The sequence below is a fragment of the Grus americana genome, chromosome 1 (genome assembly GCF_028858705.1).
Source record: "Grus americana isolate bGruAme1 chromosome 1, bGruAme1.mat, whole genome shotgun sequence".
Taxonomy (NCBI): Eukaryota; Metazoa; Chordata; class Aves; order Gruiformes; family Gruidae; genus Grus; species Grus americana.
The window spans coordinates 138,479,212-138,493,565 of NC_072852.1; the positions used below are offsets into that span (position 1 = coordinate 138,479,212).

The 14,354-nt window shown below is 42.4% G+C and overlaps 1 protein-coding gene across 7 annotated transcripts in view; it reads right to left on the reverse strand.

The window, feature by feature from the left end:
• Positions 1-14,354, reverse strand: part of WWC3 (WWC family member 3) — a 108,758-nt gene that overhangs the window by 37,561 nt on the left and 56,843 nt on the right. For all 7 annotated transcript variants that reach the window (XM_054846407.1, XM_054846458.1, XM_054846449.1 and 4 more), the window contains exons 6-8: positions 14,070-14,199; positions 4,231-4,380; positions 2,047-2,120 (exon numbers count right to left, since the gene is read on the reverse strand). In XM_054846407.1, coding sequence (XP_054702382.1) covers positions 2,047-2,120; positions 4,231-4,380; positions 14,070-14,199 — 354 coding nt within the window. The remainder of the gene's footprint in view (positions 1-2,046; positions 2,121-4,230; positions 4,381-14,069; positions 14,200-14,354) is intronic.

The window sequence follows — 14,354 nt, forward strand, 5'->3', positions numbered from 1 at the left end:
TCACCCACACTGTGCAGTAACAGTAGATATTTCACCAGCCAAGGGAGAACGAACACAAAGATATTTAGTAGAGACAAAAGCCCTACAGAAATGCCAGCAAGCTAAGGGGAAGGAATGCATGATAAATGAAGAATGCAACCACAGAGATAACTGGTAGGGGCAATGAGCTTTGTGCAGTTCCACTCAAAAGCTGAAAGCTGATTACTTCCGTACAACACACTGGGCAGAATAAAGCTACTATTTTAAAGCAACTAACATGCTTTTGCTAAATAATGGACCATTGTCAGAGGGGCTATCCCAGGCAGCAAAACTACCCTGATTGCAATTACTGTTCTCTAGGTAGAAGGTTAGTTACCTGGATTTTCTACACTTGATTAACATCAAAGCCCAGCTCACTTCTGATATTCAGAAATACTGCATTACATCCATAAACAAATGTTTGGCATTTCCAGCTGAGAAATGCTTCTGCTACTAAAAAAAACCAAAACCCAACACAAGCCTCCACCACTCTACCTCTTCTCCGCAATCACACACAAGAAGATAATTGTTTTGAAAAACATGTAAAAAGGTATGTCAGAAAACGGAACTAAAAACATTTAATACAATCTTCACAGCACCAGTGGCTCTGCTAAACTAAACAATATAAAACTAAATTATATCCTTCTTTCAGCAACTGTCATGAACCCCTAAATTATCACTGGACTGTTAAGTGTTAAAGAGTTAAGCCTGTAACCAAACAGGATGGGTTTTTGTTTTGACCCTTTTGCCTAATTATTTAGCTTTTATTAGGTAATAATCACTGGCGTTCACATGCAGTATTTTACAATGCAGACTTTCATTCCAGTTACAAATCCTGAAGATTTAGCTGTATATCTCGAACCTGCTTGCACCAATTTCATTTTTTTTTTTGAGGCCTGTACTGTGTCCAAATGTGGTTAAATTTTCCAAGAACAACAAAATAAGGAATTGTCTGAAAAGCTTCCCATCCCTGCCAAGACATATGACAGTATTACAGTTTCCCCCAAAGACAAAGTCACCATAATATGAAAAAAATGAGACAAACGTATTGAACTTTTTTTTAACCTTTGTTCTGAGAGGTGTAAAATACTGGCAAAAGAGACAAAGTTGAAAAGAAAAAAAAAAAAGGCCTAACTTAAAAGAATTTAAAAACTAAGGTTTTCAAAGTTAACTATACAGACTCTTTTAAGACAGTCAATTTTAATAAGAGAATCTTCTATCAGCACAAATAAAAATAATCAGAAGTGCATAAAATTACTGTGTTGAAGTCATCACCTATACCTACACTATTGTCCTGAATATGTGGCAAATTGTTTGAAAACAATGAGGTTAAATGAGGAATTGCTAAACTATACTAGTAGATAGTATTTTTAAAATAGCACTAAATAAGAACAGATTACTTTTACAAAGCCATGAAAAAACACTGCAAGACTGACCTTCACAAAAGAAATACTTATGATAAGCAATTAGATTGAAGGGCTTAGTGAAGAATTAATCTATTTCAAGTATTTGTTATTTTTTTTTAATCAGGCTTTTTTTTCAACCTCAACATTGATTTTTATGTACCCTTTTGTTCAGCTCTGAACATCTTCATTTATCTTACAGGAAGTTCTGTATTCTTTCTTTACACTGAGTTCAAGACTTTGGTACACTTAACTTAGAACACAGGTATGCAAAGCTCTGAATGTACTGACAGACCAGGCTGGTAAGTGTAAATTTAAAGACTGTTTATATTGAGGTTTGAGAAGAAGGGGGAAAAATGTAAAACAATTCGATTAAACTACTGCAATTTTGTGTTTATGCAAGTGTAGAACAGGGCTGACACTTAGCTTTATCTCTGCAAACAAATATAACAATCTTATGATAAAGTCTTACGTTTACCTAAGCTTTTATTATCTGTAAACTACTCAACAGTAAGCAAATTAGTCTTCCTAAAGACATTTCAGCTAGGAGGCTTGTTCCAGTTCTACTTTGAAAACTTTAATCACGAGAGTAAAAACAAAAATCAACAAATTTATCTTGAATTACCTTTTCTTGGCCTCTTCATATTGCCAGTTCAGTCTTACTTTGTCTACGAGCCTTGTTTTGTCATCAAACCCAAACTTTTGCAGAGTTGAAAAGCAAGGAAAGGGGGAAAAGAGAGGGAGAAATGAGATTTTAAAAACACTCTCACAATAAAGAAAAGGATAAATTATTCTCACTTACTGGACTCACTAAAAATGCTTTAAGTAATAACATAATAAAAATCAATTTTATGCTTTAGAAATACAAACCCAGTTTCTTGCTAAAAATATAGAAGATAAATGAACCCTTTCAATAAATTATGATCCTGGAAATCAAGAGTTAGCAAATAGAATCACTCATAAATAGTCAAAGCTTTTCAACTTTATCTAAGCCTAAAACACAAAGAATATTTTTAATTGAAATATTTTACTACTTGATACAGGTATTTTATTAATAGATTAATTAGAAGTAATTCAGATTACATTCCCTGTACTGTGATGTGTTACCCAGCACTTAGATCATTAGTGCGTTTTAAATGCTATTACAAAAACATCAGTTGATCTTTGAACCAGTCGTAGAATGCGTATTTATGCTGCAACTCCTACTGTATACAGTCCAGTTTTTATAGCAACTTCTCTCCATCTCAGGGCATCAGCAGTTCCCCTCTTCAGAAGTCTGCATATGGTCTAATAGTTAAAACCCAAGTCCCTATGTAAGTGCATTGCTGCACCTCTGGATTTCTCATCTAACTGCTGCTTTTGCTCTCTTCATCATCACACATGTAAGAAATCAACCTCTTTTTTACTCACATTCCACTAACAATAGTTCAGGGAAACAATTAACATAATTATGTAATTTATTTCCCTAACAAAAAACCTGTATCTGATAAACACCATTTCAGACTGTACTTGGCTTGTCTTGGATGGCATTCAATATGTATTGTGAATGGGAAAATGCTGCTGTGTTCCTTATGGCAATTTGTTTTGGAATAACCACATCCACCACCAGTCAGAAAAATGACATCCCAAAGGCACCATCTACCTAACACACTGAAAGACAGCTCAGTGTTAGCTAAGTTCTCTTAGATGCTTTAAGAGTACATCTTCCTAAAAACGCAGATTTTGTCTTCTATAGAGGCCTTCTAGAGACATCCAACTTGACGACTAGTCAGCAGTAAAAGAAGACAATAGAGGAGAAATGGGATGATAAAAGTCTACAGTTAAAAATTACACAGTTCAATAAAAATTTCTAACCAAATGTGGAGTAACATCCAAACTATAGTACTAACAAACTACAAACAGGTTGTCGTCTTGATTTGCTGTCAACCTCATCCACAGAAATAAATGTTTTATTGCTCAAGAACAGCTAGGCCGCCATAGTAATAGTGCAAGCCAAATTTTTATTATTTGGAATACACAATTTTATTCACACAGAACTACTTCCAAGGAATGCTAATATGTTCTTCTCTAATACCATATTTAAAGGCATATTTGAGCATAAAGCCATGACAGACTAGAAGTTTTGTTAGTTTTCAAGAAAAATACTTTGAGACCTTAACAAAACTTCCCTCATCTCAGAGGAAAGGAACAGAGATCTACCGCACATCTTTGGTGTATATGAACAATGACAACAAGCATGATAAAAACAAGATTTAAAAAAACAAAACAAAACATACATATAGACATACACACACATCTATCACTGCCACCAGAATACTAACATCTCACACTGTTGCACAATCAGGTCCCTACTGCAACTTCAGGCTGGCTGAAGAGTTTTCTTCCTTACTGCATCATTACAAGTTTCACTAAGTCAGAGGTGGTGACATGAAGAGAAGAGGTCCGTGGACACCTAGCAAGAGCTGTTACTCAGAGATGAACCTGTGCTCACCAAAGCGATGACGCAAGAAGAGCTCTGCCAGGCTGGCTGAGTCTGGGAGCTGATTTTACCTGTCAGTGACCTGCAAGCATGTCGGTATGCCCCTGTGCCACACTCAAGCAGCAGAACCGCAAAGCCCACCACTCAATCATCACTCACACGCTCTGGAAACAATAAGCAAATGCAACTCCCTCGCCACCAATGTTGCTTTGGGTTTTTTGTTCTCCTACAGTCAACACCTCTTAAATTAAAACAGGAAATAAAGATGTATCACTATAGTACAAAAGCAGCTTATTTTCTACAGCAAACATCTTGCGGAGGAACACATACCTCTCCAGTGATGTCAGTCTGAGAACAAGCATCGCAGTGTTGTTGAGGTAAACAGGAGTCGCTGAGTGAACTAGAATTGTGCTGGAGGTCCTGCAGGGAATCTCTAATACAACAGCTATTCCTGAATCCATCTGTTAACTTGGCCAGGCTCTACAGGAGAAAGGAATTTAAGAAAAAAAAAAATAATTAGAAAAACTGATTTTTATAATTCTTTTATTAATAGAAAACAAAGAAAAAAATCTATTTTAAAAAATGACAGGTAGCTTGTCTATAAAGAGCTATTTACAGAAAGTAAAATTCATCGCAGTGTTACTAACTTGCAGATGCTTTGCTTTGAAATAAACCTCTTCTTTTAAAAGATGCATCTAACAGTAAACAGATTTTAAATGATTTTAGATCTATGAATGTTTTAGCTTTTTGTATTGTTTACAGTTCTTTAAATCTAGCAGCTGTCAACTTTCAGGTTAACTGATAGGGAAGACAAATGTGATTCACCCGCCCTTTTGCCATCTTCTGCACAGGTTACATTCCTTAGCCACTACTGCTATCGCATCCAACTTGATGAATACCTTGTACTGATTGTATTTTTATGACAGCTGATTTCACCCTTTTGCTCTCTTACTCAAGGTTCACATAGTTAACAAATATTTTACACTTTGGGTTAAGCAAGGGACATCTCCGAGATGCCTAGACAATGACACAAACTGTAAGGGTAAAGCAGAGACCTCAGGCAGTCTTTAAGGGGAAGGGGAGTAAGACAGAATCACACAAAACAACAGCAGTTCGTTTGACAATACAAACTTGGCTGGCAGGCTCTTAAAATTCTTTTAAAAAAGCAAATAAAATTGTTAGCATTACTTTTCAAATACTACAGATAACGTAGTATCAGTAACAAAACCACCATGCAGGCTGTCATTTATGAGGGAGACCCTAAGCATTATACATCAAAAGAACATTAAAAAAAGACATTAAAAAAATTAAATTCTGCCCCCTCACCAGAAGATAAAGGACAATCAAATTGTATGGAAAAAAAATTATCAGAAGTTGGAAGAGCTGTAACAACTTATAAATCATAACACAATCAAACCATTTGGTTCTAAAAAGACACATAAAACCTTTAAAACCTGCTTATTCCAGTGTCTAAACTACAGAATCAGAGACAAATCTGAAGCACTGCGTTGGGAAAAGGATGGTCCCCAGGAATCTCAGTGGCTCTGACAACTGGTGATTTGCAACAAGCCCCACTTACTGTCCGTATCCAAATATCAGGCGATTTCTCAGTCTTCAAAGCACAATTTAAAAAGGGTAACACAACAATGCTGACTTTTCTTATGAGAAATTCAACTCATGGAGTCAAGAAGACGAACCTAACAGCAACCGGCTGCTGCCCACAGGAGCAGCAAGGCCACCTTGAAGACGAAGGCATCTGGTTTTGGAGCCTCCAAAGCATCCACAGGAATTGCAGCAGGCCTGACACTAGCCAGTAAAAGCAGCTTTTTCTGGTGGCCACCATTTCCGTCACACATAGCCTGTCCCTTTGCTCTCACTATATACCAGTCCCTCCCTCACACCTGCCTCCACCAGAGATGAAAAAGGGGAAATACACAGCTTGGTGCAGGACGAACGAACGGGCTCCCTAGCCACAAGAGCGGGGGGCCTGTGCTCCTCGCTTCCAGAAGCTCAATTTGTCTTGGGTCCCCAAAAAAAGCCAATTCTTCTGCCACCTCCCAATTGAACTGTGCCATCTTAGTATGAAGGACAAACAAAATAGTTTCTTCTCAGTCCTGAGACAGCAAAATTCAATTTCAAGTTATGTTGCTGAGAAGTCCCTAGCTAGTGTTCCTTTATCCTTCAAGACTTGCTGCAAAACAAACTGCACCACGACATGGCAAAAAGAATCATAGAATCATAGAATGGTTTGGGTTGGAAGGGACCTCAAAGCTCAAAGACCATCTAGTTCCAACCCCCCTGCCATGGGCAGGGACACCCTCCACTAGACCAGGTTGCCCAAAGCCCCATCCAGCCTGGCCTTGAACACTTCCAGGGAGGGGGCCTCCACAACCTCTCTGGGCAACCTGTTCCTGTGCCTCACCACCCTCACAGTAAAGAATTTCTTTCTAACATTTCATCTAAATCGACCCTCTTTTAGTTTAAACCCATTACCCCTCGTCCTGTCACTACACTCCCTGATGAATAGTCCCTCACCATCTTGCCTGTAGGCTCCCTTCAGAAACTGGTAAGCCACAATTAGATCTCCCCAGAGCCGCCTTTTCTCCAGGCTGAACAACCCCAACTCTCTCAGCCTGTCCTCATAGGAGAGGTGCTCTGATCAGCTTCGTGGCCCTCCTCTGGACTCACTCCAACAGCTCCATGTCTCTCCTGTACTGGGGCCCCCAGAGCTGGACACAGTACTCCAGGTGGGGTCTCACCAGAGCAGAGTAGAGGGGCAGGATCACCTCCCTCGGCCTGCTGGTCACACCTCTGTTGATGCAGCCCAGGACACGGTTGGCTTTATGGGCTGCAAGCGCACACTGCCAGCTCATGTTGAGCTTCTCATCAATTCACACCCCCAAGTCCTTCTCCTCAGGGCTGCTCTCAATCCATTCCTCGCCCAGCCTATAGTCGTGCTTGGGACTGTGCCGACCCACATGCAGGACCTTGCACTTGGCCTTGCTGCACTTCATGTGGTTTGCATGGGCCCACTGCTTCAGCCTGTCAAGGTCCCTCTGGATGGCATCCCTTTCCTCCAGCGTGTTGACCATACCACACAGCTTGGTGTCATCGGCAAACTTGCTGAGGGTGCACTCGATCCCACTGTCCATGTCGCTGACAAAGATGTTAAACAGTGCCGGTCCCAGTACCGACCCCTGAGGAACACCACTTGTCACCATTCTCCACTTGGACATTGAGCCGTTGACCACAACCCTTTGAGTGTGACCATCCAGCCAATTCCTTATCCAGCGAGTGCTCCATCCATCGAACCCGTGTCTCTCCAATTTAGAGACAAGGATGTCGTGCGGGACAGTGTCAAATGCCTTGCACAAGTCCAGGTAGATGACCTCAGCTGCCCTTCCCTTATCCACCGACGCTGTCACCCCATCATAGAAGGCCACCAAGTTTGTCAGGCACGATTTGCCCTTAGTGAAGCCGTGTTGGCTGTCACCAATCACCTCCTTATTTTCCATGTGCCTGAGCATAGTCTCCAGGAGGGTCTGCTCCATAATCTTGCCAGGCACGGAGGTGAGACTGACCGGTCTGTAGTTCCCTGGGTCTTCCTTTTTTCCCCCTTCTTAAAAATGGGGGTTATGTTCCCCCTCTTCCTGTCAGTGGGAACTTCACCGGACTGACAGGACTTGTCAAATATGATGGAGAGTGGCCCGGCCACTTCATCCGCCAGTTCCCTCAAGACCCGTGGATGCATCTCATCAGGTCCCATGGACTTGTGCACCTTCGGGTTCCTTAGATATTCTCGAACCTGACCTTCTCCTACAGTGGGTGGTTCTGCATTCTCCCAGTCCCTGCCTTCTGTGACCTGGGCAGTGTGGCTCAAGCATTTGCCAGTGAAGACTGAGGCAAAGAAGTCATTGAGTACCTCAGCCTTCTCCATATCCTGGGTAACCAGGTCACCCGTTTCATTCTGGAGGGGACCCACATTTTCCCTCGTCCTCCTTTTCTCACTAACATACCTATAGAAGCTTTTCTTGTTGTCCTTGACATCCCTGGCCAGACTAATTTCTATCAGGGCTTTGCCTTTCCTAACCTGCTCCCTGGCTGCTTGGACAGTTTCTCTGTATTTCTCCCAGGCTACCTGCCCTTGCTTCCACCCTCCGAAGGCTTCCTCTTTTTGCTTGACTTTGCCCAGGAGCTCCTTGTTCATCCACGGGGGCCTCTTGGTGTTTTTGCTTGACTTCCTCTTTGTTGGGATGCATCTCTCCTGAGCTTGGAGGAGGTGACCCTTGAGTATTAGCCAGCTGTCTTGGGCCCCTCTTCCTTCCAGGGCTTTGTCCCATGGTATTCTACCAAGCAGATCCCTGAAGAGGCCAAAGTCTGCTCTCCTGAAGTCCAGGGTAGCGAGCTTGCTGAGTGCTCTCCTTGTTGCCCCGAGGATCTTGAATTCCACCATTTCGTGGTCACTGCAGCCAAGGCTACCCTTTAGCTTGACATCCCCTACCAGGCCCTCCTTATTGGTGAGAATAAGGTCCAGCATGGCACCTCTCCTCGTGGGCTCCTCTGTCACTTGGAGGAGAAAGTGATCATCAACACATTCCAGGAACTTCCTGGATTGCTTGCGCTCAGCTGCGTTGTCCCTCCAACAGATGTCAGGGTGGTTGAAGTCCCCCATAAGGACCAGGGCTTGTGAGCGTGAGGCTGCTCCTATCTGCCTAAAGAGGGCTTCATCTGCTCGGTCCCCCTGGCCAGGTGGCCTGTAGCAGACCCCCACTATGATGTCCCCTGCCCCAGCCCTACCTTTAATTCTGACCCATAGGCTCTCAGTGGGCTCCTCATCCATCCCCAGGTGGAGCTCCATGCACTCCAGCTGGTCATTGATGTAGAGGGCGACACCCCCTCCTCGCCTGCCCTGCCTGTCCTTCCTAAAGAGCCTGTACCCTTCCATCCCAACACTCCAGTCATAGGAGCTATCCCATGACGTCTCTGTAATGCCAATAAGGTCATAGCCTTGCAGGCACACACACGTCTCCAGCTCCTCTTGTTTGTTCCCCATGCTCTGTGCATTCGCATAGAGGCATTTCAGTTGTGCCCCCAGTGAGGCTGACTTATTGGCTGCGGTGGCTGGGATTCTTCTGATGTATCTTCCCAGTGTTACCCCATTGGTTCCTGTTGCATCCGAGGCCCCTGGCTCATCTCCTCTAGGCTTTGAGCATGCTGTAGTGCGTCCAGCACGTCTCTGAGCAGTTGGCCGAGGGCCCTCGCCAGCTCCCCATCCCTCCAACCTGGGTACATCATCGCACAACATGTCGCTGGCAAGCCCAATGTTATCCCCCTCCCCCTTCGAGCCTAGTTTAAAGCTCTGTCGATGAGCCCTGCTAGTTCCGGGGCAAAGATCCTCTTCCCCATTTGAGAGAGATGAATCCCATCAGGGTTTATCAGGCCCGGTGCCGTGTAGACCTCCCCATTGTCAAAGAACCCAAAGTTGTGGCGTTTACAGCAGCCACTGAGGCATGCATTTATGGACTGTGTCCGCCTGTTCCTCCCAAGATTGCTGCCCTCAACTGGAAGGAGGGAGGAGAATATTACCTGCACTCCCGAATCCTTCAGTGACTGTCCTAAGAGCCTGATGTCTCTTTTGATCACTTCCGTGGTACATGTCTCTGCTTCATCCCCACCCACATGGAGGAGCAGCAGTGGGTAGCAGTCAGAGGGCTGTACCAGGCTGGGGAGTTTCCTAGCGATGTCCTTGACACAGGCCCCAGGGAGGCAGCAGACTTCTCTGAGGGGAGGGTCTGCCCTGCATATCAGGCCCTCTGTACCCTTCAGAAGGGAGTCCCCTACGACTATAACTCTCCTTTTCTTCTTTGTTGGGGTGGTCACGACCCGAGGCATGGGTCTTTTGTGCCTAGGTGTTACCTCTGGAGTACCTTGACTGTCATCCATATCCTCGCTTGAGTGGCCTTCCACAGCCAGAGCCTGGTACTTGTTGCACAGGGGTACGTGGGATGGCGAGGTGGGTGAGGAGAAGATTCGCCGCCTGCCGTGCCGCGCACGAACTTGTTTCCATTTGTTCCCCTCTTTGAGGCTGCTGCCTTCTGCCGGGTGAGGGGAGGATACAGGGTCCCCTTCACTTTGGCTTTGGTCTGTTAGCTGTCCCTGTTTCTGCTTCAGGGAGGGCAGAGCTTGGCTCCACCAGTCTCTCTCTCTCTCAGCCTCTCTTATGCTCCTTAACCTCTCCACTTCCTCACTGAGTTCTGCCACCAGGCTGAGCAGGTCGTCCACGTGGTCACACCTCAGGCAGCCAATCTCACTAGTGCCTTCCCCTGCCAGTGCCAAGCTCAGGCACTCCCGGCAGCCTGAGAGCTGGGTGGCTGCATGCTTCTGCGGCAGCTCTGTCTGCGTTGCCACATGCTTCCTGGCGAGCACAGAGCTTAGGGCTTTCTGCCTGGTGGGCGTCATGGCTGAGCTCCTTCTATGAGAGGAGAGTGTCTTCCACTTCATGAAAATTGAAAACTGCAGACTACTGTTTAACTGTTTAACTCTCTTCTTCAAAACTCATTGGAAAGCATCCAGACCTGTCAGTCTCCTGCTGTATGGAGGATCAAAATGGATCCCTAATGGGTTTATAACATGGAAATAATAATTTCAAATTATAGCTACACAAACATCAAACATCTAACATGTCCTCTTCCCAGTAAAGCAAAGCGAGTCACACAAACAAAAACTGAGGATTCAGAAAGCCTGAGGTTTCTCCCAAATAAGTTACATTCCATCTGGCACCTTTCGCTAATGCATGTTATGTTACAAGCATATGTAACGTCAAAGATCCTGATGCCAGAACTTAAATCTAAACTTTTGCCCGTATTTCAGCTACTTTATGTACTCCTGGTGTGCTCCTGACCCCCTCCAGCATCTCCCAGCAGATAACGAAGGGTTGCCTGGCCAGGCTTCCTATCCAGGCACAGATGCTGAACCCTGGATACTTAAAAATTACATAGCATTTGGCAGGTGGCAATCACCGAGTAGCATCACCTGAACTTACATCTATGTGTACAGGTGACTGTGCTCTAGGGTAAACATATATGCTTTGAGTCCTTCTAGTTGGATGAGTGAAAGTACAGCCTCCAGCAATCCTAACATGGAAAATTACAACCTGAGTTAGCACACTTTTAGATAGAAACAATCTACATGAACTGCTAGGAGGAATACCCTCCCCAGCTATATGGAGGAATCTGTCTTTCACCTGAGGTTTATGGATTGTTTAAGGCAATCCCACAGAAACTGTCAGACCTACTGTATGGATGTGAAGTTCTAGGCACGCCAGCCCAGAACTACCCAAAAAGAGAGAAATAAGCACTGTCATTTCACCATTGATCTGTTGCGATCTGATTTGGGAGCTCCCTACCACATGCAGTTGCAGTGCAGTTCCTATCTAACCTATTTAGCATATTTAACTGGTAAAGAAAAGAAAGGAAAAGAAAAAAGAAAGAAAGAAAAACCATAAAAACCGAACTCCAATACTTCCTAAGGATAACGGACAACATTTTAAAAGCATATGCACATACCGGAACAGACATAAAACTATGAAAGGGATGGGGAGGGCCGGAAGAAGAGCGCTTCTGGACTCTAATCACACACCTTGATTACTCAATCTTATATAAAAAGTTCACCCACTTTTTTTGGAGCAGTGACATTGCATATTTGGCTTCACTTGTAACCACAGCGCCCAGTTTAAATCTGACCACCCTCTCCTCTCATCCGCCTTCTCTCCCACACAACTCAATCCAATTATCATATTTCTATGACAGCTACAATTTTCCAAGCACCTACACAAGACTGACTCACTTCTTCTATGTTTAGTTCTGTTGCTCACACTAGCCAGATTTAAATTAAGAAATAGTAAGAATTTGTCTACTTCCTTTCTCTGAAACAAATCCCCGGCTGTTTACACAATACTTTGAACTCCTCTATAAACAGCTTTCAAAACAAAGTTTTTCATAACAAAGTTTGTCTTACCAACAATAGCTTTAAAATGTAGCATTTCTGAGGACAAATCAATTTTAAAATTGATAGGAAATTAAAAAAATCAAATTCTGAACTCATTAGGAAGATACTTAAATTAGACTTGCACTTCTTTGACACAGCTAAATAAACCTATAACAATAATCTTCAACTAATTATAAAAAGGCAAAGTGAGGAATGTTTGGTGACAACAAAAATAATTTAATATTTTGATCAAAATTTTAAAAAAATCAGGCAGAAAGTTGGATTATTTTTGCAGAGCACTGTGAGGTGGCAGAAATATGCAATTTTTGCAACTGTAGATCTTATAAACTATGGCATTTAATCCCTTATTACAATTAAAACATGCAGAACTGTTTCACATGCTAGGCCCATGCAGAACAACTATTTTCTAGATTCTCCTGGACTATATGTCTATTATTGGGTGCTATCACAACAGATTATCATTAATTACAAAAGTGATACCTCCTGGACTGTATTTCCTGTATGTCACATAGGCCCATGAAGGAGGATGGCAACACTTTTCATTTTCACTTCTGTCTTGTGCAACCCGTACTTTCTGGTGCTGCCAGCATTGCCCAATCCTTGATGCTAAGCTTGATCCTAGACTTCTAGCTCCCTCAACACTGTACTTAAGCCAACTTTAAGTGCACTTGTGGTTTCTTTAACAGATATGATTTTTCAAGGCATTGCAATGTTTACAGCTGGATTTAGTGCCACTGAGGACTGAAAATGTAAAGAAAGAGGGGAAAAACTATCTAGTGGAGGAGTTAAAACAAGGCCAGTAGTTAAGCTGCTCCAAGATCTCACACACAAGTCTTTAAATTACCAGTTAGTTTCCTAAAATGTGCGTCACTGCATCCATGAGAACCAAATTTTTAATCATTTCTTGCTAGCCAGGCATGTGGAAGACTGAGAATCACTTTAAAACCTGGCCAACACAAAATATCAAATATGTTAAAAGTTGCCAAAGCAGAAACTTTTCATAGTGACTTAAGCGTTCTGTCTACTTGAACAAGGATTTGTGGTCCATCAGCTGACCTTTGGGTAATGCTTTAGAGACTGAATAATTGTATAACTATGGAAACTCATTATATGTAGATTATAAGCTAGCCATATCATTTAACAATTAAAAAAAATACCAGTGAAACACTACTACAGAGAAAACTGAAAGAAAATGTTCGAATGGCAAGATTAATTTAGTACAGTCCCAAAAATTTAGGTGCTAGAGATGCTTTTTTCCATACAGCAGCTACAAGACTGCGTGAAGAAAACTGTCCTTGTTATATCTCTATATCTGCAGCATATTTGGACAAGTGTATACTGAGGTCCCCGTGGTAGCAGAGGCTCAGAGCTCTTTGATCAAGCTCCCATCACGCTAATAATGCGGACACAGCAACTGAGAGCTCAGCGCAGGATGCAGAATCCATTCAAAACTTAGATCACTACTCAGGCATGCGTCTCCCCTCAATCCTCATGCTCCGATTCATAAAATAATTTAAAGTTTGCAGGATAGTTTTTGTATATATTGTATTTAATCATACTCTTTGAGGGTTTTGTGAGAACATCTGAAATTAACATGTGTCTTGATATGGGTATTTAAGAAGAGAGCTTGGGGCAAAAAAAAAGAACTGCCAAACCGTGGCACAGTGACATAGAAATCCAGATTTGTGAAATGCTTATAAAAGGAAAAACATGGTAGACAAACTGGTAAACATTTTAGCACATGAATTCTCAGTCCTACTTCATTATAGGCAATACAGGGAGACATTAAACGAAATGAAATACAAGTACTGTAAAAGATTTTTTAAAAAATTTTTTAAATGCAACGTAATTACTCCATAGCAGTCTTTGATATAGTCAGCAGCAATGAAAAGCTATATTCAACATTGATCTAAATGTAAGGATAGTACATTATCTAAGACAAAACCATGAAACACACATGAAGTCTTAGGTTCACAGCATATACAGTGACTACTTACCTCTTTCAAGCTGCCTGCTACTGGCAATTATCAAACAGAAAAATCAGTTTAGGCCACCTCACTTCCTTATTTAAATTTGGTAACCACAATGCAATCACAAACAAGAAAATAGAGGTAGGTTATTACTTTTTAGCAGCTATTTGTTCAGTAGCATATTTTTTTTACCTGCATAAGGTCCTGCCTTTCTTTTTCACCTGTGCATATAGCTTTCTTTATGGTTCGAAGCTCACTCATTATAGCCTGTGCTTCATCCAGTCTATAATTTGTATGAGCACTTGACATCTTACGATCAATCCTGTTGAAAAGATTAAGACAAATTAAGGAGTTTTCACATAATTAGAAAGAGCACAAACATTTTAAAACCTCTTGTTTATTCATGTACCACTTTATTTCCAGGAATAAAATGATAGTCCACTTAGAATTAACACAGCACTCAGTGCCTAATACACA